Source organism: Cydia pomonella, chromosome 4, assembly GCF_033807575.1.
Source record: "Cydia pomonella isolate Wapato2018A chromosome 4, ilCydPomo1, whole genome shotgun sequence".
NCBI classification, from domain to species: Eukaryota; Metazoa; Arthropoda; class Insecta; order Lepidoptera; family Tortricidae; genus Cydia; species Cydia pomonella.
This window is the reverse complement of record NC_084706.1, coordinates 26,076,094-26,102,519: the sequence shown is the minus strand read 5'-3', so window position 1 is coordinate 26,102,519 and position 26,426 is coordinate 26,076,094. Positions and strand designations below refer to the sequence as shown.

Here is a 26,426-nt window from a genome sequence, read left to right as displayed (position 1 = left end):
TTACAAGGACAAGTCTTGTCAAGACAAGAATAATTGTAAACGATCCTTTAATTTAGTCTTTCAGGACATAAATATTACAAATAAGAATAATGATTATTTTGTATTGATTCATTTATATTCTTATTATTTTTACCTCTTAATATAAATTTTTTTTTTTTTACGAAAGTTCGTAATATAATAAAACTAAATAAATTAATGAGTATGAGTATGCATATGAGTTGAATTTTATTGGTAATGTCGACTCCATAGCTCGCTATTAGTCTTATCTAACCGTTGGAGGAAGTTACCTGCTAGAGAGTGCCGTATAGCAACAAGTCCTTTTAATTTTTCTTTTGACCAATATAATTCCTTGTGGAGGTGAAAAGGGGGTGGAATAGACTATGAAATTGGTAAATGGAAATACTAATTTTACGCAGACGTAGTCGCGGATAAACATAAATGAATAAATAAACAGGCACTTTTCACTTTTACCGTTTCTATAGATTTTTTCAATATTTAATAGTTAAATAATATTTATGTCGGCATGCCCAAACATGGTCCGAACAAAAAAGCTGCCAATAACTATTTAGCCAACATAATGTCAAGCATATTTTTACTCTGAACAAGAATTATTTAACTAGAACGCGTTGATAAGAACTTGATGGCACTTTTCTACATTTGACTTATTTGAGGTTGTATCGTATGCGATATTCGATTTCGGATCGGACGATGTGAAAGCGCTCTTACAATCACATCCATCGATCAACATGAGACATCAGGAGATAGGATCTGTGGCTCGCGCCCAAAACCTTAAATGCACAGGTCGATGAACTGAAGCGTTGAACTTATATAAACGTGAACTTGTGACATGACGACCATGTTTTTTTTGTTCAACTGTCAAATTTTGGTAATCGAACTTTACTCAGGTATTACTTACATTTATTTATTTGAACTTGATTGCACAAAATTAATATATAAATTATGGAAGGTGGAGGTAAGGAAAGAAATGTCCATGTACCATTAAGTGTCATTAAGAAACCTTAAATAGGTGGCGCTACAATCCCTAGAATACTTGAACAAAAAAATCAAATCATAGACAGCGCACTTCATTCCGTCAATAACGCCTAGGTTCTTAGCTACTCTAGCGCTACTCTGGAGAGATTTGGAACTATTATTTATAGCTGACAACTGGACACTTTTGCAACAGTTCTACCATAAGAGATGTCATTCCTCTTAATTCCACACTCCATAGTATAAATGGTGGACCTAATGTCACATTTTTTACCAGTCGACCATAGGGCCAGCAAAACAGATATGTATAGCCTATCAAACCATTTCCATCAGTAGAGAAAGCGGCAAATTTTAAAAATGTAGGCGCCAAGGGTACTGGGTAGAACGGTACAAGGGTAGAATGTAGGCGCCAAACTTGATTGACCGACTATATAACTTAGAGTATATTTATTTAAGGTGAGCGTTTCAAAATTATGACTTAATTAATAAAGTGGTTAAAAATTTGACATAGGGCATGCGTCCAAAAAAATGGATATAAAAACTATATGACCCTTATGCTAATTAATAAGATTCAATTAGGTATAGTCGGTGTAAGTTAAGAAGTAAATTTTGACAGTTATGAATTTACGGGTTAAATATGGACCAACCCCGAAATCGCGAAAAGTACATTTACTCTTCTGTAGAAAATGTCAACGTCAGACAGACAAAATTTATGAAACAGCCATTTTTTTTCGCGATTACGGGTTTGGTCCCATAGGGAGCGTGCATGAGGAGGCAGCACAGGAGCTGTCAGATTTTTGGCGCGAGGCGTAAATGTGATGTTTATTGTTCTGATGTAGCCCACAAGATGGCAGAACCTACTATGTACAAGAAAACACGTGACATGTAAATGTACATGTTTATGGTTCCGATTCAGGCCACAAGATGGCAGACCCTCCAACGCGCACGGTCCCTATAGTAAAAGTTGCTCAGTATGACCTATATATTCATCCCGAAAATGATTGCAGATGAACAATCTGTATTTTAGGAAGGCAAGACTTACAATTTAACTGATAGCATTCGTGTCAATGTTAAAACCCGACCAGACATATATGATCATTGTCAAGAGGGCGCTGTTATTCTCATGTATAGGGTGACAGTTCAGTTTAGTATGCAAAATTTAGTTCCAATGTAATTCCACAATATGGCGCGTGATCATATATTACTGGTCAGGCTATAAAGGTCAATTCATAACTGTTAAAATTGAAGTGCTAATCGACACTTCCACACTTTATGAGGCCTGATATCAGGGGGCCTACCGCGAAAACCGAAATTCGCAAATTGCGGGGATCTTTCTCTTTTACTCTTAGTAAGACGTCATTAGAGTGACAGAGAAAAATGCCCGCAATTGACAAATTTCGATTTTCCTGTTAGCCGCCCAGGCACGACGTCGGGCCCGAGCAAAAGTATTTTTCCGTTTCACCAAATATCAGCAAATCGTTTACAATATTTAAAATGTAAAAAAACGGTTCATATGCATAAATATCAAACATTGAACATTCTTGGCAATTAGAGATAAATTATTTTTTGATAGATTTATTTAATAACACAAAAACAATTTACGTATTTTTTATTTTTCAAATATTGTTAACGATGTGCTGATATTACGTGAAACGGAAAACGATTATCAGGCCCGACATCGGGAAGTGTGGATGTAATTGGCGCCTGACTTAACTTATGACGTATTAGTTTTTAAATTTTTCGTACATGTGACATAACGATCAACGAAGAGTTCCATATGTTTATGATATGACATAACACTAACCGTCAATGACAATGGCCTTCTTCAATAACTGCATTCAATTTGACTTGTTATCATTACAGCCCTGTTTAAACTCGCTACATTATAAACAGGCTCCTGTCAAAATTATTTTTACAGTACATATGGTGCTACTTTCCCGCACGCGTGCGGGAATGAGCACTTTTCGTGCATATGTCGAAACTTTAAAGAGCCATATGTACTGTAATTTTTTTTTTCACCACACTAGTGGTGGCAGCATTTTTTTTATACTATGTCGGTGGCAAACAAGCTTACGGCCCGCCTGATGGTAAGCAGTCTCCGTAGCCTATGTGCGCTTGCAACTCCAGAGGAGTTAATGCGCGTTGCCGAATGCCGACCCTAACACCCTCGTTGAGCTCTGGCAACCTTACTCACCGGCAGGAACACAACACTATGAGTAGGGTCTAGTGGTATTTGGCTGCGGTTTTCTGTAAGGTGGAGGTACCCCAGTTGGGCTCTACAGTTGGGCATGGTTCCATTTTTATCACTTGTCACTATGCCTGTCACTTTCGCACTTACATACTTGTTAGAACGTGACAGGCATGGTGATAAATGATAAACAGCCGACCACCTTAGCTCTACAGCTGATAAAGGCTCTCTTAAAAACTGACGAGAAAATTGCATTTTATCCACATGTGGGGCAAAGTAATCTGAAGCAAATTTTAAGTTGTTTTCTGATGTTGGCGGTAGAATAGATTTTTAGATGATGATTTTGAATGTTTAATAAGGTGCATTTAGATTTGATTTTGAAAAAAATTGTTTCACTCGGTGATAAAATTGGTTTAACCCTCGTGCCCTGAAACCCTCGCAACGCTTGGGTGTCAATGTTAGCATGAACGGTTTAACAACAACTTTGCGCCCTTGTAAATTAAATAACATCAAATGGGATTATCGAGCAAATTTTTTTTTTCTTTAGCTTCTCTTAATACTAAGTCTTAAAACATTTAATGATTCAAAGTTTAAGCGCCTATTCTGCATTAAAAAAAAGTTAGCCTAAGTCTTTTAGTGCTATTATGGAAGAGAGCGATATTTGCTTCAATTTATTTCAATAGCTAGCAAAGACGAGTCCAATTATTACTGGTTAACCTGAGCCGATGTACTCTGTACTACATTGGCAATAACATATATTTTTTTTTTTTAATAAATATTATACGACATTATTACACAAATTGACTCAGTCCCACAGTAAGCTCAATAAGGCTTGTGTTGAGGGTACTTAGACAACGATATATATAATATATAAATATTTATAAATACTTAAATACATAGAAAACACCCATGACTCAGGAACAAATATCCATGCTCATCACACGAATAAATGCCCTTACCAGGATTTGAACCCGCGACCATCAGCTTCGTAGGCAGGGTCACTACCCACTAGGCCAAACCGGTCGTCAAAAAATATAAGATATTAAAATACAATAGAATTCAGTAGCTGCATCCTCGTTAATGGAGGTCGTAATATTTAGTAAAAACAGCGGTCACAGTTGGTTGCCGAGAATGCTTCCGACACCAAGGCTTCTACAGACCTTGTGACAAATGGCGATTTTGGATCATCGCTGGGTTAGTAGGGGGAACGAATTCAATCGGTCGACCGAATGCTGCAATGTATTGCAAATCGCATGCGATTATCGGCGACGTTTGGAGGAGACACAATTGTTCAATCGAACATTATTTGAGTGCTTCAATTTTTTAAATTAAATGTCTACTTGTTTATTATTGTTTAATCAATTAACCATTTATAGGGCGCACTTTATTTTCACTATGTTCTCTTTCATCATTCATGTATGTTTATTAACTGTTTGTGTGTTTACGAATAAATTCTATTCTCTTCAACATAAACAACCTATAATATAACATAATCCTTTTGTATTTTTTTAAGAGTAGGTATTCATATATCAGTGGATCTTGAATTGTGGATTTTTTAAATTCTAGTCCATTAAAGTATATAATACGAGAAGAAAAAAAATTGAATTATACCTAAAACCGTTGCCATATTAACTAAATATTATCTCGATTTAATTGTAACTTGACACTCCATTTATTATAATAAATGACATAATTTAATTAATTCTAATTGCATATAAATCCCACATACCTTGTATTTCATTTTTCAAAACTACACACACGCACAACTTTGCAAACTCTAACTCACTTTGCAAACTTAACGAAAAAAACTAAAAAACAAACTTTAAAAAAAATCGTAAGTGAAGACCGCGCGCGAAAATGCCGCGCATGCGTACGGCGGCTGCGGCGGCGGGTGCAATGGCGTTTGACTGCGGCGCTCGCCAGTTTTGCTTCCCTCCAACTGCGTACATCGACCTGCACCTTCACCTTCTGGCCAAACAAATCAACTATGACTCGCCGGCCACGGCTGCTGAAATCGCCGTTATTGTTTGGAAACTGTTGATGGGGATTGGCGGTTATTAACGATATATTCGGTATTTTAGTATGTTATTGGCACAATGAAAGAATAAATATTAAAATCATCAATTAAATTAAATAAATTAATTTAATTTTTAATCAAAATAATTAATCAATTAATTATAGTTTTTTTTTACGAGGGGACAAAATTGTCCTTTAGCCGCTTGTGCTAATATTGATATCAGAGCAAGCGTAAAATTCCAAAATTGAACCACTAATATACGCGTTATATGCACGATCCACGTTGAAAGTAAGATGGCGCCACTTTTTATTATTTAACGCATGTCAGTAAAAGAATAAGGATCAACGTCAAACGGCGTTCTAAATGTTATAATCATATGTCGAAAGATAGCAGTAAAACAGTGGCTAAAAAGTTTCTTTGATAATCCACGTCTATTTCAAATTCTCTTTGTCCATACTAAATTAATTACTTAATTAAGACAGTAATTTTTTCACCTTTAAAATTATTATAAGCTTAATAGCATGGTTCGCAGACGTTTCTGTTAGTTAAAAATTAATTTAGTACTTAGCTATTTATTTTTTTAATGTAAAATCTCTGAAAAATATATTTGATTTGAAGATTATTATCTATAGTTTAGCAAGCCATTTTAGTCAGTAAATTTCTCCTCCTTAGTCCTGCCAAAGAACATTTAAATTTCGCGCCTTTTCTACTGAATGGGTTTGTAAAAGTATAGATTCCGTTGACGGAATGTTTGAACATTTACGGAAAACACCTCCTAAAAACGTTAAACTGTAATAAAATAAACAATAAATACGGGAACATCTATCATTTACGTTAACATGTACCGAAGACTATTCTCATCAGCACGTAGTACTAATTAGAATACGCTTAATGAATGACGCAAATCCGCACGTGTGCACTTCCACAATTGTATCTCTTTGTTGACATCTCGATTTAAAAGATCTGTACCCCTAGTGTACATTTATTCGATAGCGAAACGTGACGTACGCGTTTGCGTTAAGTCTCATTTTGTATGGGATTTTGAGTTTCTAAAACGTCCCGCTTGGCGCGCTGTTTCTAAATCCCATACAAAATGAAACTTAACGCAAACGCGTACGTCACGTCACGCTATCGAATAAATTTACACTAGGGGCTCTGAGTTACCAGGTTTTACTTGTCGTCTACCCAGAACGGATATCTCCGGCCAAAAATGCCATAGACATTTGTCAAGGTTTTGAAAAAAAACACCCCACTATCAAACCCGGCCGGAGATCTCTGTCCAGTATTTTGTGCCCCGTATCCGTTACATACGCAGATCTCTGACCGTTGAAACCTCAATCGAACAGCAGTTTTATATTAAAAATAATTGGTGAATCCGAGAGTTCCTGTGCAAAAAAACCGTCGTAAAAGTGCGGGTAGGGAGCGGGAGACAAAGGGCCAAAAACAATTGGCCGGTAATCTCCGGCCTGGGTAGATAGAGGGTTGCTTATTTTGACAGCTTGGTAGACGACAGGTTAATATCTACATTTAAAACTAGGCGCCACTTTTTGATATTTAACAAATGTAACACATATCAGTGAAAGAATACGGATCAGTCAAATGGCGTTCTAAAAGTAAGCATGTGTCGAAAGATGGCAGTAAATTTACTGTGGCTACAAAGTTTTCTTTGACAATCCACCTCCATTTCAAATTCGGTTTGATTAAGCTAAAACAGTGTAACGACCTTCGACGTTAGGCAATGTTCGATAAATATGGCTACGTCTCTGCTCCAGAAGTTGTTATTGTAGCAACGGTTTCTTAACTCAAATTTCTCAGATCGAGTCAATTGCTGAAATAAGTGCGTAATCCACAGACAGATTTAACGTAGAGTAGGTACGCAAACGCATCGACACTGCGTAATCCAGACTTGTTAGAAAAATACACTTTTCATGGTTGTCTATGGTCTTCTTATAAAAAGCTAGGTGACCATAGAGTTCTCTCTCTCATTTTTCACAAGCCGCCTATGTAGCTGTAGGTTTTATGTGTCGTACATTAATTTATTTTTAAACATAATTGAAATAATATTTCGAAGCATCTACAGTCGTTGAGTGTTACCTAATACTAAATGAATATTAATTATACAATATAATTCCTGCATGAAGTTGATCGTTTGATTTGTGTCCGCCACCACGAAAACCTTCCTGCGTTCTTAACTCTGCTAAAAAGAAATAGTCTTTTTAATTAAAACCGCGTGTGCCACTAACTGCAAAAAAAAAGGTTCTGGTCACTTTAACCGGTTTTTGAATTACAACTCCTATGGTAATTGAAAAAAGATTCAAAATGAACAAATGGAAAAATAATTTGCGATTTCTTGTGTGGTCTCTCTACGGTTACTGAGTGCCGGCGAGTCGAACGCTACCGAACCAGTCTAAAATGTGTCCTCGATATGCGCAACAAAACCACGTTATCGGAGAGCGCACCTACACTGGTTTTTTGAGCGTTGGACTAGCCCGCGGTCAGGTGTCAATTAGAATTATACGACCCTTTTTTTGCAGGTAGGTAGTAGCACGCGCGCCGCGGTTTTAGTTAATAATAGACAAAAGATTAGCCGCTCCGGGCCAGCTACAAATCGAGCTATACATAGTACTACATAAATAAATATTATAGGACATTATTACACAAATTGACTAAGTCCCACAGTAAGCTCAATAAGGCTTGTGTTGAGTATATAAATATTTATAAATACTTAAATACATAGAAAACACCCATGACTCAGGAACAAATATCCATGCTCATCACACGAATACATGCCCTTACCAGGATTTGACCCGGGACCATCAGCTTCGTAGGCAGGGTCACTACCCACTAGGCCAGACCGGTCGTCAAAACATACCGGTACAGTCAAGTTTAAAATATGGGTGTACACATCTTACTCAAAAATATGTCCCATAGCATCTTATTCCAGTGTAATAAAGCGTAGTACCATATTTATGAGACGATTTATTCAATACATAGTTTTGCACTTGCCTGTACCTTCCTATAGCCGCATATAGGCATGGAGGCGCTCTTGATGAAGGGTCTGAGTGATTGCAGACTACCGAAAGCCGTTTTCTATTCCCAGCTATCAGCTGGTAAACGGAAACAAGGTGGGCAGCACCTACGTTACAAGGATGTGCTTAAGCGCCACCTCACTTCCTGCGGTATACCACCTGACAAATGGGAGAATGGCGTTGTCGTGTCAAAACGAGCGTAAAGAACTTTGAAAACGCTCGTCTCATTGACCTTGACGCGAAGCGTCAAATATGTAAATCCCGGCCGAAACCTTCCTATAATTTTATTATACCTATAATATACTTGGCCAACTCTACTGCCCCACCTGCGATAGAGTTTTTACAAGTAAGTTCGGCTTTGCAAGCCATATTAGAGCTCACGCTCGTAATTAGCTAGGGTCGCCGTTGCCGATCACGGCATGGATAGCTATAGCCGCACACTCTGCGCGTTGCTGCCTGCCTGCAACTCGGCGTCCGGGTCTGTGCCCCACATAGGTGCCCCTGCGGCACTGACGTCGACGTCCTTGGACACCACGGGCTCTCTTGTCAAAGGAGCGCCGGCCGCTTCTCCCGACACGCCGCGCTCAACGATATTCTCCGCCGGTCTCTCGCCAGCGTCAACGTGCCAACTCTAATATTTGAGCGATGGTAAGAGACCGGAAGGAATGCTACTAATTCCGTTTAGATGGGACGGGTGCTGGTATGGGACGCCACTTGTGTAGACAGCCTACCCCCGTCTCATCTCCACGACACAACTGCTGGTGGCAGAAGCGGCCGAAAATTTAAAAAATTACCAAACATAGGGGCCTTGGCGCCGAATACAATTTCATACCTTACTCTCGGCAGCTTACTCGCAGTGGCGGGGCAAGACCAAAATTTTATATGGGCAAGGTATATTTAGCGAGGCCCTCTGGTGTCGCAAGAAATAACGAACATTTTTACGTTGTGTCCGAGATATACTTATTATTTGAGGCACGAGGCCCCTCGGACCGCAAGGCCGTAGGCGGTGGCCCACTTCGCCCACGCCTAACGCCGCCTCTGCTTGCTCGCTCAAACAATTAGTCTTGCAATACAGCGAGGAAATGCTGCCAGCATCTACAGCACCATGCCGCAGGGGGTTATTTTTTAGTATTTTATTTTAAATTTAGTATTATTTATTTTTTGATTTAGATTTTAAGTTTTATGGTTTAGTTATATAACTTATATAATTAAATTTGTATTCACATTATTGTAAATAATTTTTAAGGAAACAAAAACCGACTTCAATGAGGGAGACCGGTGAAAGAACGATTATTGTTGATTTTACATTTCATACAATGAAATTAAAAAGACAGCGTCCTACCCCTAATTATTGTAGAAAAGGAAGTAACATGTTTTTTTTTTGCCACTGCACCCACCTTGACACATTTTAGATTTGCCCTATGGTTGACTGGCAAGATACCCGCAATAGGGTATTCGACTGTATTGAAGATAAATTATTTCACACCATGCATGAAATAAAGTACCAGATACTTATAAAAAAAAACTAAATAGGATAGAAATATGAAAATGTGCCTTGAAAACCTAACTGCTTGGCAAAGAGAACAAATTGCCATATCATCATCGAAGAGTTCCGTTCTGTTCATCATCAGCAGTTCCACTTCATCAAATGTCACTTCTACAAATGTAAATACTTGATTTGTTAATGAAAATACTAAGATCACTATATATATATATATATATATATATATATAAATAATGTTTATTGAGTTAGCACAAACAAACGTGATTTTGACTGGGCTGGTGCCTCTTTTTAAGCGTACATGACACTTGTGTGAAGAGACACCGCTCTCCCGTAGGTGGTAACAGAATTTTTACATATAGGTACAATAGCTAGGCTTAAGACTTAAAACGATCATTTTTTTTTAATAACTTAAAAAATAGAAAGAAATTTAGTAGGTACCTATATATAACAATTTTTAACAAAAATCTGTTCTTAATAGAGAAAGCGTAGATTTATAATTTTGAAGGTACAATTTGTTGGACTACATTTTTTATAAAGTTTTAGTAACCAAGGGAATAAGTGTGTGTTTGTGTGTGTGTGTGTGTGTGTGTGTGTGTGTGTGTGTGTGTGTGTGTGTGTGTGTGTGTGCCATTAACATTTGAGGAGTTCCCTCGAGTCCTCATGGACCCCATCGTCAGAACTCGAACTTGACAAAAATTTGTCTTGAAAATCTAATTTGCTTAACAAACACAGCGAAGACGTGTACTATGCGTCGTTGAAGAGTTCCATTCTGATCATCATCAGCAGTTCCATTTCATCAAATGTCACTTTTTTAAATGTAAATGCTTGATTTGTTATAGAAAATACAAAAATCATTATATATATGCCTTTCACATTTGAAGAGTTCCCTCGATTCCTCATGGATCCCATCATCAGAACTGAGTTTTGACAAAAACGGGACCAATCTATATGTATATAAATTCAAACAAAAAAAAACTCAAAATCGGTTCAGAAATGACGGAGTTATGGAGTAACAAACATAAAAAAAAAGAAAAAAAAAAAGAAACATACAACTGAATTGATAACCTCCTCTTTTGAAATCTTGAAGTCGGTTAAAAATTAAAACATGAATTATATTTAAAACTTTGATCAGTGATCACACTGCGGCAATATCTTAAAACAATTATTAAAAAACTTGAAAATTGCACTTGATTAAGTGCAATTTTTTTGTTAAGCATATTTGAAAAAAAAAATACAATCAAATATATTATATTATTAAGTAATTGGTGTGGCTACAAAACGGTATACATTTAATTTTTTCCGCTGCATTTGGTAAAATTTCATGTGCAGACGTGTTCACCTTATTACAACGACATAAAGCTTATAACAGGTTGTGACAGTTCTGATAATTGTTTGGGAACCTATTTGTTTTCGGCGATATCAGACAATAGGGCCTTCGAAAACAACATTTGAATGAATAGAGCACCACTGGCTGGCATTTATTACCTGAACACTAGCATGAAACTGTGAAAGTGACGCAAGTGAATATGAATAATTACCAATTTTGTAATCTATCTTAATGTATTGAACAATATAATCGCAACGTAACCAAGGTGGCATGGGTTTTTAAGGTTCTCGCGTGAAATCCTGCGTTTCGAATGCCGCTTTGTGTTATTTTTTTGCGTCGTTGGCAGATTAGTTGTTTTCGCACAACAGTAAATTGATAAAAATAATCTCAAAGTAATTCATAATTATTTTCTAAACTGTTATTTTCGACTAATATAGTTAGTATTTGTTTGTATTATTCACGAAACTATAACACCATTATACAATGTGTTTGTGCACGTATAGTGGAGCCGTTAACCACGTATAGTACGATGAATTTTATCGACAAATATCAAATCATGAAACTTTGCATGTATCATTTCATCAGGTGAAACGCTTGAAACGCCATACACGGATTACGCAATTTACACATTACGCTTACATTACGGACATAAAGTGGTAAGGCGCGTATTTTTTACATGTTCATTTTACAGCTGACGGTCTTTCCACCGCGATACAACCAGCTTACGGTTTTTTTTTTGTTTAAAACAGCATCTAAACTACCATCTGACATGTATCAGCCGGGAGGCGATGACTGACGAAATATGCTCCTGGCCCGCGGTCTATATGTAGAAACCTGGGATGTTCGAGTAGGCAAGATGCAGGAAGATCCTTGGGACGGTGAGCGCGGTTAGCCCTTGGCTATAACCGCGAAATTCAACGTTCGTCAATTGCGGGCATTTTTCTCTGTCACTCTAATTACGTCTTAGTGAGAGTAAAAGAGAAATGTCCCCGCAATTTGCGAATTTCTGTTTTCGCGGTAGGCCCCCTGGGCTATAACCGTGAAAATAGAAGTTAGTCAATTACGGGCATTTTTCTCCGTCACTCTAATTACGTGATTGTGTTAAACTTTCCCTCTTCGAATCCATTTTGAAAATATATTTTATTTTAAAATTATAAAATAAAGTAGTATAATACCTAACTTATTCTTGGTAACCACGACGACTTAAAAAAAACATGTGAACATTAGATAGTTAATTAATAAGTTAGGCACTATCCACAATCTACAAAATTGGTGTTAGTAGGTACATGTACATTTTGATTAAAAAAACGGTTTTCAATTTAAGGGAAGCAACTTATCAATTGGGTATCTTCCACTCGTTTTCGCACTTTTGTGCCCCATTTTGCATTTAAACGGTTGAATTTACAACAAAACTGCCAAATACGGAAGGTAGAGATAAGAAACGAAATCTCCATGTATCAAAAAGTGTTATCAAAAAAACTTTAAATAGGTGGCGCTACAATACCTAGATTACTTGAACAAAAAAATCAAATCATAGAGAGCGCAATTCACTCCGTCAATAACGCCTAGGTTCTTAGCTACTCTAGCGCTACTCTGGGGGCCTACCGCGAAAACCGAAATTCGCAAATTGCGGGGATCTTTCTCTTTTACTCTCACTAAGACGTAATTAGAGTGACAACGAAAAATGTCCGAAATTGACGAATTTCGATTTTCCCGGTAGCCGCCCTGGAGATATTTGGAACTATTATTTATAGGTGACAGCTGGACACTTTTGCAACAGTTCTACCATAAGAGATTTCACTCCTTTTAATCCACACTCCATAATCAAAGAGTATATAGAGGACTGTCATATCATGAATGGCTGTCAGCTGTCAGTCAGTTCAGTCATGTCAGTGTCAGATTGTCATGTGCATTATGCGCTGCATTTTTGTTTTGTGAAGCGCGATATGATTTGATTGTGTTTTGTAAATTCAACTAATGTAAAACAAACACAAGAAACTGACAAGTGTTACTGGAATAAATTTCTAACTATAATAAATTCACAAATTATGGATCACATTCGACAGTATGACTGGTAAGTCTTTAAGACAAATATTATAACATCAACGTGTTATACCCGTTTATTCGAGGAGAGGTTACTTTACTCTGCAGTTAACTGTGCATATTAATTGAATAATATGCACAGTTAACTGCAGAGTAAAGTAACCTCTCTCCAGCATTTAATCTTCTGTGGTGCCCAAAATATTAGAAACAAATGAAAACTAAAGGCTTGCGCAAACCGGTGGAGCACACCGCAGATCACTTTAAATTTATCAAGATTCATATACTAGCCGTGTCTTATCCAACCTCGACATTGGCAGAATCATCAACACCTTGATGGAGCCATAACACGAAAAATTGATTGATTGATTGATGTATATTCTTACCTATTTCATCATTTCATTTATGTATAAATTTGAATGCTCTGAGACTGACCTCGCAGCATCACGGGGGATTGTTACTCCACGGCGGTAGGCACCAACATGCCACGGCATCCCCTGGTATGCGCTGAGGTCTCCCGATTGGGCTGAGGTAATGCTGGGATGACAGGGGAGAACTCGTTCACACTGGTCACTAATCACTTTCGGTAGGCAGCAGCATCCTGCGGTATGCACCGAAGTGCTCCCAGGTACGCCGGTACCGCACTAGGCTTACCTCGGTGCGCGCTCCGAGTAGTAAAACCTCCTCGGTGATCTGCACTGTGCTCAACCGGTTTATGCAGGGCTTAAGACATACTCAACATCGTCATACAAAATATACCTATAGACTCTGACCATGCTAACTTTGCATAAACTTGGCAGTTGGAATATGTGCCTATCCCTACACGCTCCATACTTGACATAGCACTTGGCATAAAAACTTAGCATGGGCCGAGTCTATTAATAGCAAAGAGAATTTGAAATAGAGGTGGATTGTGAAAGAAAATTTTTAATTAATAATAATAATAATAATAAAGATGTTTATTCAAAAAGTTTAAACATAAGTACATAATAAAAGTACACAATAATGCTTAGAAACTAATTGAAAGGGAAAGTGGCTCAGCTAATGTCTGCGCCACTTATTAATTATGTGACAAAAGATGGCAGTAAATTTACTGTGGCTACAAAGTTTTCTTTGACAATCCACCTCTATTTCAAATTCTTTTAATTAGTAGTATATGTCTGTATCAAGTGGCATATGTAGTTTTTTGAGTTGTGGTTTTTTTTTTAATTATTCATATTTGAAATTTAAATGATGTAATTGATTAGAGGCCTACCACTCCAAAGGATGTAAAACCTTTCACTTACAAACATCTCCACCAATTCTTATGAACTAAGGTATAATATAATATGTATAATTTAATAGTATACTATATTGTGTTTTTTTTTTTAAATGTTAGGTGTACATATCAGCCAGACACTCCATACTTTGTCACAGAGTCAGAACTGGATAACTGTGTTACGGAGAAGATATTACGTAACAAGTTCTCCAACCCACTTGTCTCCAGCGACTCTGAGGAGGAAGGCAAGGCTCCCAAGATTGACTGGAATCTTGTATTTAAAAAACGAAATTATGTAAGTACTAGTTATATTTGAAGGTATGGTATGATTTTTTGCCATAATATGATGCGTTCGAACATTCAGAAAAAGGAATGAAATTATTTGATTTTGGAAAATATAGAGAAATTTATTTTTTAAATAAATTCTAGAATTTGCTACACAAAGACATTTTGATTGCATATAGGTTGTGCATATAGCTTGTAAACCTGTCAAATGGTGGAGCGATAACATGTAGAGGTTGCAGGAAAAGACTGGATGTACAACACACACAAACACACATTTATGGAAGAAATGGGAGGAGGCCTTTACCCAAACGGGATCAATACCTCTAGAAAGGAGACAAATCAACCGAAAATAGTAATTAAAAAAATAAAATGAAACTGACATGTGCCTGGACTTGTATTGTCATGAGTACGAAAGGTAGAGGCAAGGAACAAAATCTCCTTAGGCAGAACTGTTAAAAAAGTGTCCAGCTGTCAGCTATAAATAATAGTTCCAAATCTCTCCTAGCGCTAGAGTAGCTAAGAACCTAGGTGTTATTGATGTAGTAAAGTGCGTTGTCTATGATTAGATTTTTTTCCTCAATTATTCTAGATATTGTAGCGCCACCTATTTATGGTTTTTTGTCAGACAATTTTGGTATATGGAGTTTATGTTCCTTGCCTCTACCTTCCATAGTCATGAGGTTAGATTTGACAATTCTACGCGTCATCGTGGATGGCACGAACTATAAAAAGTTACATGCAAAAAAATCTACATACCCTATTTACTTTGTATAGCAATTTTTAGCAATGAAAACTAGTAGTAGCAGTAGTATATCAAAAGCGAGATTTTGACTGGCAAGAACTTGCATGCAATTTTCATTTCATCGCAGTATCTGATCAAACTTTTGAATGCAGTTTGTCTTAGTAGTCGGCAATGTAACGTAAAATATCATGCAAGTTCTTGCTAGTCTACACCTCGCTATTTAATTTTTTATTTTTATAGCCTCATATCAGAAATACATTTTTATACTGTATCTATAGTTTTCCTTAATTCTGTATGCCTTTGGCCAAAGGCCTCCCCCAATCTTCTCCACTCTTCCTTATTTTGCACTAATCTGGTCCATGTTTTAGTACTTCCAGCCATGTCTTCTATTTCATCGGACCATCTTTTAAATTGCCTACCTCTGTTTCTTTTATGTCCTCTAGGATGCCATAGTGTTACACTTTTACTCCATTTATCTCCTCCTCTAATAGTATGTCCAGCCCACTTCCATTTCAGTTGTTTTGTTTTGTATGTCACATCAGTAAATCCTGTTTTGTCTCACACCTCGCTATAGATATGTGTTAATGCAAGTTTCATGTAATTTTAAAGCATATCTTTGAGGGTAACTTGAATTGTATGGGAGCACCGTCTTAAGTTTAAAATTCTGTATATTCTGTTATATCTAGGAGCAGAACTGCCACCGCATCTTCGTGCCGGGGCTGCGGCCGCCGCCGGCCTACACGCGGCTGTCCGCGCTGGCGTCGCACCAGCACCACCTGGGGCTGAAGGTGCTGTGCGCACTGCACCCGGGCATACTGGAGGATGAGTTCATGGCTAAACCAAATAAGTTTGATATGCAAGCTTTTGAGGTTCGTATTTCAATACATATATATACAATATTTGGGAGACGGAGCATAGCTCGGAAAACATAAAAACTTAAAAGTTTTCCTAGAGATCAAACCTAGCTAAATCGATTTTTCGCCCTCGAAAGTCCCCATATAGAAAATTATATTGAAATCATCAGAGCCGTTTGAAATATATATACAAGAATTGCTAAGGTATAAAGTAATAGTAGAAGTAAACTCTTTATTGTACAAAAATTAATAAGATAAGATATACAGTATTTTTATTCTTTGTACCTAAATTTTTCTTTTTTATCACGTCTAGTTATAGGTCTGATATTTAACCGATATTTATTTCTCGAAAATTCGCCTCTTACAAGAAGACGTGAGCCCCCTTGGGCTCACTCAGAAAATTTCAACGGAATGACTGACTGACTATGTCTATCCTCCGCTAGTAAATTAGAATGGAACAGGAGAACTTTTTACAAGCTTTTATTTCACTTACATATGTATGTACCTATGTCTGTTTGTCTGGGTCTATTCCTGCAAGATAAATTTGATCCACTTCCGGGTTTCTGATTTAGGTAAAAATTTGCATACATAATATGTAAGTCGGGTGACAATGCAATATATTGGTACCTTTGAGCTGATCTGATGATGGAAACAGGAGGTGGCCACAGGAACTCTGTGATAAAACAACGCAACCTAATTGGGTTTTGGGTTTTTAGAAGTGTCTCAATTAGTATTTTGACCGTTGCCTGTGGAAAGAAAAGTACAGTCAACGATAAAAACTTGCACTGAAAATAAAATTACCTACATATTTGAGCTCTAGACAACTATATATTCTATTTCATTGTTTGCAGGCAATAAAAGAAATATTAGAGAAAGAGCAGAAGGAATACATCGACTGGGCTAAGAGTCTCTGGACCAACGGGCAATGCATCAGAGCGCTCCGGCCCAAACCTCTAATAGAGTCCGTATATGAGGCGGAGTTCAAAGTGAGGGCTAATCAGATGAAGGGGTACCCGAAGATGTTCGAGCTGGTGGCGCATATACCCATGGAGCCCACGGGGGAGTATGATATGGTGATGGAGAAGGAACTCGTTGGAGTGAGTAGATATAACAATTTAATTTTTCAAAATAGAGTATTTTTTAATTCTTTTACGACCGGTTTGGCCTAGTGGGTAGGGACCCTGCCTACGAAGCTGATGGTCCCGGGTTCAAATCCTGGTAAGGGCATTTATTCAAGTTTCAAGTTTCTTTATTTGGCCAAGTAACAACAGAACGTTACATCTAGCATGTCAAAATACAGGTCATTGCTAAAACTAATCATGCAATGTCTTATTAGGTATATAGGTAGACAAAATTATACAAATCAAAATATATTAAATGGTAAATGATCAAATACATCAATATAATACAGTATAAAAGCACCTACGCTTAGAATTATTTTACATAATAAAATCATAATTTTTCATTTTATCTTTAAATTCATTGATTGAGTAAAATGGATTTAATTGGAAGAAACGTTTAAGTTTATTTTTAAATTGTATGCATGTTAAATTAGTTATGTGTAGAGGCAATAGATTGTAAAGGGTAACTTTTAGGGAGATACCTTGCTTAAATGTTTTAACTAGCTTAGTCGAAGGAACGCATAGTTTATCCTTATTACGCGTGTTATATGTATGAATGTCCTTCCGTGTTTTAAAATCATTTTTGCTTCTGTGGATTTCTAACAGGCTATTAAATATAAATAATGAAACTACTGTCATGATTCTACTTTTTATAAAGAAATCTCTGGCTGTACTGCCTTTGCGTAAGCTAAATATAATTCTTACAGCTCGTTTTTGTGATATAAGAATTCTTTGTATTCCAACCGCATTGCCCCAAGTAGTTATGGCATAATTTAGATGAGCGTGAACCAGTGCGTTGTAAGCCGATAAAAGTGTTTTACGATTTATTAAGGGCCTCAGTTTTAATAGCGCGTAATTACCAGAAGCAAATTTTTTCAATGTGAAATGAGTGGTTTATTTTATTGTCAATGTGATATCCTAGAAATATTGTGTTAGTTACATTTGTTAATCCTATGTCACTAATGTTTATGCTGTCAATAACAGCGATGACCTATTAATTGTAATTCTTTAAATATATTTTTGTGTTCAGTTTATCCAAGTGTTTCAATAAATAACGCGAGTTCAATACATCTTAAACTGTGGAAACGTCAAATTGACAACAATAACAACTAACGTCTCTGCTTTTAAAATCTCATAATTAGTGGAATTATGAACATGCATACATTTTAAACTTATCGATACCAGTCTAGATGTTGGTGTGAGGTTCTACGAGTGTGGGCAGCGTGCGGAGGACTCCCCTGCCGCCGTAATCTGCGAAACTCTCTTTGGCTTTGCATATTGACAGGAGTGTCAGTACGTTCTCATACACGGTGCCTTAGCCATTGCCCTGCGAAGCGCGCCGGCGTCAGCCGCCACATATCCTCATTCGATTGGTCGTCGCCAAGACAACACCGGAACACCACATGCGCATCGACAAGTTTTTGAAACTTCAACTGCTGTCAACATTGCTGTTTGTTTACATTTTGATAGTATTCTATGAATTTTAATAATTTCGCAGTTGTAATTCGAAATCAATAGTATCCGCATCTAATATTTTTTGCCGTGCTTTACTGCGATCTGAACGCATTCTAAATAGGTAACCGTTCGGCTTTGACCGTTGCTGAGCCCGTTCCTAGTTAGTAGGTATTTATATTTTATTAATTGTTAGATAAATAGGTATTATTTTTTATTGTATTTATTGTTAGAGAGATAGGTATTTTTTTTATTCCCTATTTTTCATGCCAACACTGCCCTGCAGCATATCCTCAGTGGAGCTATTGGAATGTCCTTTCTGTGTAGACAACAAGCTATATAAGGGTCAAAAGGGACTCGCAATCCATACAGCTCGTCGTCATGGCACCCGTATTGCCGTTAATCTCCCACAGGCGAGCGCTTCACAGCCTACGCCCTTAACAGCGGACAGTTCCAATAGCTCCTCTTTTCTTGCGGATAGACTAGGATTTCTGAAAAAGCATGTGGCAGTTATAAAAAGAATACCCCGCGGGGCCCGTAGAACCGTAGCGAACTCCCTTTCAGAATGCGTCGCCAAGGTCGTCAAAGAGAATACTACCCATGCTTGGGACCGCCTGCTCACGTTCTCTTATTCTGCCTTACACGCCCAAAAATCCAGCAAGACATCTTTAACCAATCAAATAAAAAATAATTCAATCAACCTACCACCCCCCAGCCAACTAAACCGCCCAATTGATTTTAATAACCATCGGCCATACTCGAAAATCAGATCAATTGAAAACAAAATTTCAGACGGGGACGTGAGTGGAGCGGCACGACTACTCTTCTCTAACGATGACTTGGCGTCGCATTCACCAGAAACCTTTGCCGCCCTCAAAGATAAACACCCGGCTCCCTCATCTCCCACCCAGCTACCAGACCCCCCCGTCCCAGGCGATATAGGTCTAACCGTTTCGGAAGATGAAGTGCAACAAGCAATTCTTTCGTTCCCCAATGGTTCTGCAGGTGGACTCGATGGTCTTTCCCCCCAACACTTGAAAGACCTGATCACAACACCTACTGGGGACACGGGATCAGCCCTACTTAAAGAACTGACCGCGCTTATAAACTTAATGTTAGCAGGTCAGGTAAACGCCGAAATCGTCCCACTTCTCTACGGTGCCAATCTCATTGCTTTGGCAAAAAAAGATGGTGGCATCCGTCCTATCGCTGTCGGCTGCACTTTAAGACGCTTGGCATCAAAACTCTGCTGCCGAAAATATAATCAGAAGTTGACCAATATATTTAAGCCTCGGCAGTTGGGTTTTGGTGTTAAGAGCGGTTGTGAAGCAGCCGTGCACGCCGCGCGGACCTTTTTGAGCCGACCGGACTATGAGGTATTTATAAAAATTGACGTAAAAAACGCTTTCAATTCGGTTAACCGTGGTGCCCTCCTAACAGAGGTAAAAAAATACCTTCCAGAAACTTACGCTTACCTATGGCAGTGTTACGGGGCACCTACAAAATTACTCTTTGGCGACAAAACTATTTTGTCAAGTACCGGTTGCCAACAGGGAGACCCGCTTGGACCCGCAATTTTCAGTTTGGCTATTCAACCGATTATCTCAAATCTAAATTCTAAATTTAACTTATGGTATCTGGATGACGGCTCTCTTGGCGGGGATGCTGCCACAGTCTTACAGGATTTGCAAGCAATAATAGATAAATTCTCAGACTTAGGCCTCTCCCTCAATTTCACAAAATGCGAAATTTTCATACCCAACCACCTATCATCAGAAAAAAAAATCGAAATTCTCACAAACTTTAACACCATTTTGCCCAACATCTCCGTTCATTCCCATTCATCTCTTACACTTTTAGGTTCACCGATTTTTGACCAAGCCATCAATCCAGTTATTAATTGCAAATTAAACTTATTCAACTGCACCTCTAACTTGCTTTTCGAAATAAATCCCCACATGGCCCTTTTCATAATCCGTTTTTGTCTCTTCACCCCTAAATTCATGTATTTACTTCGATGCTGTCCGATATGGAAATACCCCACCACACTTTCGTCAATTGACAGCACCCTCCAAAACACCCTTTCCAAGATTCTAAATATCAACTTCGACGCCAGATCATGGTCCCAAGCGGTTCTCCCTGTCCGACTCGGTGGCCTGGGTGTCCGCTCCTCGACCAGTGTGGCCTTGCCCGCATTTTTATCCTCCGCTTACAGCTCGCTGTCTCTAGCCGGTAAAATCTTAAATCTTCCCCAGATATCCGGCGCTGAGATAGCGAGCCTGGCGGAGGCGGAAAGTGCTTGGTGCAATACCTGCTCTGGAGCGGATGTCCCGGCCACGAAACATATCCAGAGAGTTTGGGATATCCCTGGTCTTAAAGCAACTCACGCTTCTCTTATAGAAAATAGTCCGGACGACTCAGATCGCGCCCGCCTACTAGCTGTCTCTACTAATGAATCGGGACTCTGGCTGAACGCTTTGCCTTCGCGCAATATTGGCACGGTTTTGGACAAAAATACGTTGAGGATTTCGGTCTGCCTGCGAATTGGAGCCAAAATATGCTCCGCCCATACCTGTGCATGCGGCAAGGACGTGGACTGGCTAGGCCGACATGGCCTCTCATGCACCAAAAGCGCCGGCCGATTATATCGCCACGGCACTATTAATGATCTGGTTCGGCGGTCGCTTGCTACCGTCTCTGTGCCTGCTACTTTAGAACCCACAGGCATGGCGAGAGACGATGGCAAGCGACCGGACGGAGCCACATTGGTGCCGTGGAGACTGGGTAGGCCTTTGGTGTGGGACGCCACATGCGTAGACACCTTTGCGCTGTCCCACATCCAGGCTACCCGCGCACAAGCCGGCGCTGCTGCCGACCAGGCCCAACTACTCAAGCGCCGCAAATACTCATCTTTACTGCAAGATTATGAGTTTGCGGCGCTTGCTGTGGAGACAATGGGACCTTGGTCGGCGGACATGAAAACATTCATGGGGGCCCTGTCGGCACGGCTGATCGACGCCACTGGAGACCATAGGGCTGGCGCTTACCTCTCCCAGCGTATATCCCTGGCAATACAGAGAGGTAACGCGGCCAGCGTTATGGGATCTTTGCCGCAGGCGGAGGCTTTAGAAGGGGTATTCTTTTTATAACTAATTTGTTTATTAGTATATCTTTTAATTTTAGTTTTATTTAATATTAGTTTAATTTTTAAGTAGTTTTATTTTATGGCTAGTTTAGTTTTAATTTTAGTACCTATATAAGATTGTATTTATTTGTAATTACATATTTTATAATGGAATATTTATAAATACCATATAAATATTTTGAACGTCACATTAATTTGCAAAATTATAGATACGAAATGCTGTCAATTATATTTTTATTATGGTATGTCAATAGTGTAGTTTTACTTGAGTTTAAAAGAATTCCGTTAGCATTAAACCATTTTCCAAGCGTTATCATGATACTCTTGATTTTTTGTTCCAAATTAGCTAGGTCTGTATCTTTCAAGCCCACATGTGTATCGTGCAAGTTTTTATCGTTGACGTCTCTTAAAACTGGGCAGAGAATTTAATTTTAAACTAATTAACACTAAAGTTATGGCCTGTAAACCGGTTTTTTGGCCTAAAATTGTTCAACTTTGATGCCAAATATCTGAAAGACAATGAACTTTGATGTAAATATAGTATACTATATTGCTTACAGCCGTTGCTATTGATAAGATAAGCTACAAAAAACATTAGAAAACTAAGGGATTCAGATCGAAGGTCATTGGCGTTAAGGACCCCCTTAAATACAGGCAACATCCCTACTATTAGAAGTATTAGAACAAATTAAATTATTTTTAGAAAATATTTTAATTTGTTTTTTAATTCAAGTGAAGGAGCGAGTGGCTCAGGCACCTGCCGCGATAGCAGAGGACGCTGGTTCGATTCCAGCCTGGGGCACTGGAGGCCTTGGTCACTTTTTCTTAGTATATGACATTTATTTCAGTTTATAACATCCCTACTGTTTTCGCCATGTCTTAGTGCTTATCGGGGCTTGTATTCATCGGTCAAATTGGGGCCAGGGGCTGTTTGTATTTTTGCCCATGTTAATAGATACACTTTCTATAATTACGATACTAATACTCCAAACCTTCCAGGTGAATCCAACAGAGCTACTGAAAGTAGAGAAACCGCTGAACATACGCAGCCGGCTGTCCGTGATGCGGCCCAGCGCCGTCCCCGAGCCCTGCGACCAGCACCCTGTCCGCTTCATACTGCCACGTAAGACAGGGACAGCTACTATATCTGTCTCACTCACTATTATCAGAGCTACAGTACAGAAAGCCACCAGCGCTCCTTTGTCGTTAGATTTTAATAAGTACATTTATTTCTAAGATTCCGATTTTGTTCGCACTTTTGATATTTGACAGACAATCTAGTACATTGTAGATCTGTGGTACAAACTGTAACACTCTTAGTTGTCCATAGTTGGACCTTATGCCTTTTATAATAAGGTCCACCGATGGACAGTTAACAGTGTGGGCAATGGTACGTCCCTAGGCGTAGGCATATAAATAAATAAATAAATAATTATTATAGGACATTATTACACAAATTGACTAAGTCCCACAGTAAGCTCAATAAATGCTTATTTAAATGCTTGACCGTTATTGTTCCAGACGAGAAAAGCATCTCCGTCCTGCCAGTGACAGAGGTGTACCGGACCCTAGCCGAATACGCGATTGACAATGGAGCCCTATTCGTCGCTAGTGAGGGAGCTCTCCGCTGCATGGCCGAGCGGCGAGCGTGGGCGCTGCCTGTGTCTGTCTATAGTGTCACACAACCCGGTAAGTCACAAATGACACTTGACATGATACACATGTATCACATATGATAAATTACGCATATGCTTCATACACGATTGCAAGAGCAGCTCTAGAAGAGTACGCTATAGATAGTGCAGCGGTATTTGTTGCTAGTGAGGGAGCTCTGCGCTGTATGGCCGTGCGACGAGCTTGGGCGCTGCCTGTGTCTGTCTATACTGTCACGCAGCCCGGTAAGTCACAAATGTAGACACAGGACATGATACACATGTATCACATATGATACATAGGAGACATGACACATGTCTCACAAAAGCTTCATACGCGATTGCAAAATTATCTCTAGCAGAGTATGCTATAGATAGTGGAGCGCTATTTGTCGCTAGTGAGGGAGCTCTGCGCTGCATGGCCGAGCGGTGAGCTTGGGCGCTGCCTGTCTCTGTCTATAGTGTCACGCAGCCCGGTAAGTCACATATGTAGACACATGACATGATACACATGTATCACATATGATACATAGGAGACATGACACATGTCTCACAAAAGCTTCATACGCGTTTGCAAGATCATCTCTAGTTGAGTACGCTATAGATAGTGGAGCGCTATTTGTCGCTAGTGAGGGTGCTCTGCGCTGTATGGCCGAGCGGTGAGCTTGGGCACTGCCTGTCTCTGTCTATAGTGTCACGCAGCCCGGTAAGTCACAAATGTAGACACATGACATGATACACGTATCACATATGATACATAGGAGACAGCCGTTTCCTGTGCATAAGCGAAATATGTGTTTTGTGTGTGCGTAAGAGATACTACTCGTATGTGTGTTGTCTTATAAATATCTATACATCTTAATGATCCGGGAGGTCTTGAAATTAATTGCATAATTATGTACAGTTAAATATTACACTGCTTTATCTACATACATAATCCGATAATAAGCTCTTTTTCTACTCGTTGACTGTAATGGTTGAATTAAGATTTCGTATACCAAACTATAATTGAGTAATTTTCATGTATGGGCTCCCAACTCAACTAAAATATTATATATTTATTTCGATACGCTGTAGTCAACTAAAAAAATTGAAAAATCACATGCCGCCGCGCTCCCATAGATAAGACTAAACTGGGGACCGGCGGGCCTTCGTGCGTTTACGTCTTTTGTACTACATTTTTGTGTAGTGAGATAATTACCAACTTTCATTAATTATTTAGGTTTTACTGCAAAAAAAAAAATGTTGATGACTCGTAGAAAAAATATTGTATACAATAATGATAAAATCAATATTTTCAATGTCGTACCTTACTTAGGCAACTCAGCAAGCTTCGTTGCCTAAACACGGTACTCGACTGAAAAGCTAGTTTCGTTATGCTAACCGTAATTTGTTGTTTTTGAACGCATCATAGACCGATTTATGATACGTGTAAAGATAAACCCCCTTATTCATAAACAATCTACTAAAGTTGACAAGCCGCTAATAATCGTTTGTCCCTTTCCATCTGTTATGTATGTAAAAGGGTAGTTGTAAGTGCATGCAAACGGTGGCTGCGTCCACCGTCATTCTCGAAATATATTAGTTCATAAATGGCTGCCTTGCGTTTGACTGTGCTCCCCGTTCCAATACTTAACACCATAATACCAATACGTCGGAACGGGACAAACGATTATTAGCGGATTGTCAACTTTAGTAGACGTTTATGAATAAGGGGGAAACACACACCCAAATATCTACCAACTAGCCTAGTCGGTACTTAGCCAGTGATCCTACCTACTAAACAGGAGGACCTGTATTTGCATCCCGGTACAAAATGTGTGTTTAATGAGAATAGTACCTGGGCGACCGAGCTTTGCTCGGTTATAACTATTTATTGTAATATGGTGGTCTATAGGTGATAATCTTAACTACATTTTTTTACTAAATTAAACTTGTCTAAAACAATAACAATTAAAAAAATTATATATAAACTTGAACATATAAAAAAAAAAAGTTAGTCACCGGGCGATATTGGAACCCGTAACACTCGTTTAGCAGTCTGCGTCTTAACCCGCTGGACCAGACGGACAGTGGCCGGCAACACGAAATTAGCGACCATATTCTGCGTCGAAAGAAAAACGCATGAAAACTCGAAAACACGCGTTTTCCCAAACATAAGACTAATGTAGATAGATTGTATACCCCCAAAAACCCCCATATACCAAATTTCAGCGAAATCGTTAGAGCCGTTTCCGAGATCACAGAAATATGTATATACAAGAATTGCTCGTTTAAAGGTATAAGATTTATTTGTAAGCTATAGGTGTTTTCTATGTACTTACTTACTGTTGGACTTACTGTGGGACTATATCGATTTGTGTATGATCCCGTAATATTTTTTCTCATTACATTGCAGGCCCCGAGACAGAAAACGTGAACGTGATCGTGTTGGGCAGCGAGTTCATGAACAAGCAGGAAAACGTGATGAGGCGGACGTTCAGGGCGCTCAGGCATCTGCTCGAGGTCGCTCTAGTGCCGTAAGTATATAATTTCTCATCTCGCCTATTCGGAAAGTTCATCTTTAATATAGTTAAATAGTCGGGTGGAAAATTGCATTTCTCACCCTAGGATGGAAAGTTTTTTTATTTATTTGTACTTCGAGCAACGGCTAGAGCCATATATGCCATATTATTCAGTTAAAAGGTCTCATATTAGCTTTCGCATTTTCAGACCAAGTATTATCAAAATTAATTGTTAATTGTATTGCATTATTAAACATTATACTACTGGTATTTAATGTATATATGTATGAAAGAAACATAAATATTTGTTAATAAATC

At 38.6% G+C, this 26,426-nt stretch overlaps 2 protein-coding genes across 2 annotated transcripts in view; one reads left to right on the top strand and one right to left on the bottom strand.

Moving 5' to 3' along the window:
* Positions 1-5,161, bottom strand: part of LOC133517368 (neprilysin-4-like) — a 103,703-nt gene extending 98,542 nt beyond the window's left edge. Inside the window, exon 1 of the mRNA XM_061850666.1 lies at positions 4,908-5,161. Coding sequence (XP_061706650.1) covers positions 4,908-4,919 — 12 coding nt within the window. The 5' untranslated portion in view covers positions 4,920-5,161. The remainder of the gene's footprint in view (positions 1-4,907) is intronic.
* A 7,800-nt stretch (positions 5,162-12,961) lies between these two features.
* Positions 12,962-26,426, top strand: part of LOC133517536 (uncharacterized) — a 30,303-nt gene continuing 16,838 nt past the window's right edge. Inside the window, exons 1-7 of the mRNA XM_061850860.1 lie at positions 12,962-13,129; positions 14,474-14,648; positions 16,067-16,249; positions 17,086-17,331; positions 22,952-23,075; positions 23,474-23,641; positions 26,003-26,123. Coding sequence (XP_061706844.1) covers positions 13,104-13,129; positions 14,474-14,648; positions 16,067-16,249; positions 17,086-17,331; positions 22,952-23,075; positions 23,474-23,641; positions 26,003-26,123 — 1,043 coding nt within the window. The 5' untranslated portion in view covers positions 12,962-13,103. The remainder of the gene's footprint in view (positions 13,130-14,473; positions 14,649-16,066; positions 16,250-17,085; positions 17,332-22,951; positions 23,076-23,473; positions 23,642-26,002; positions 26,124-26,426) is intronic.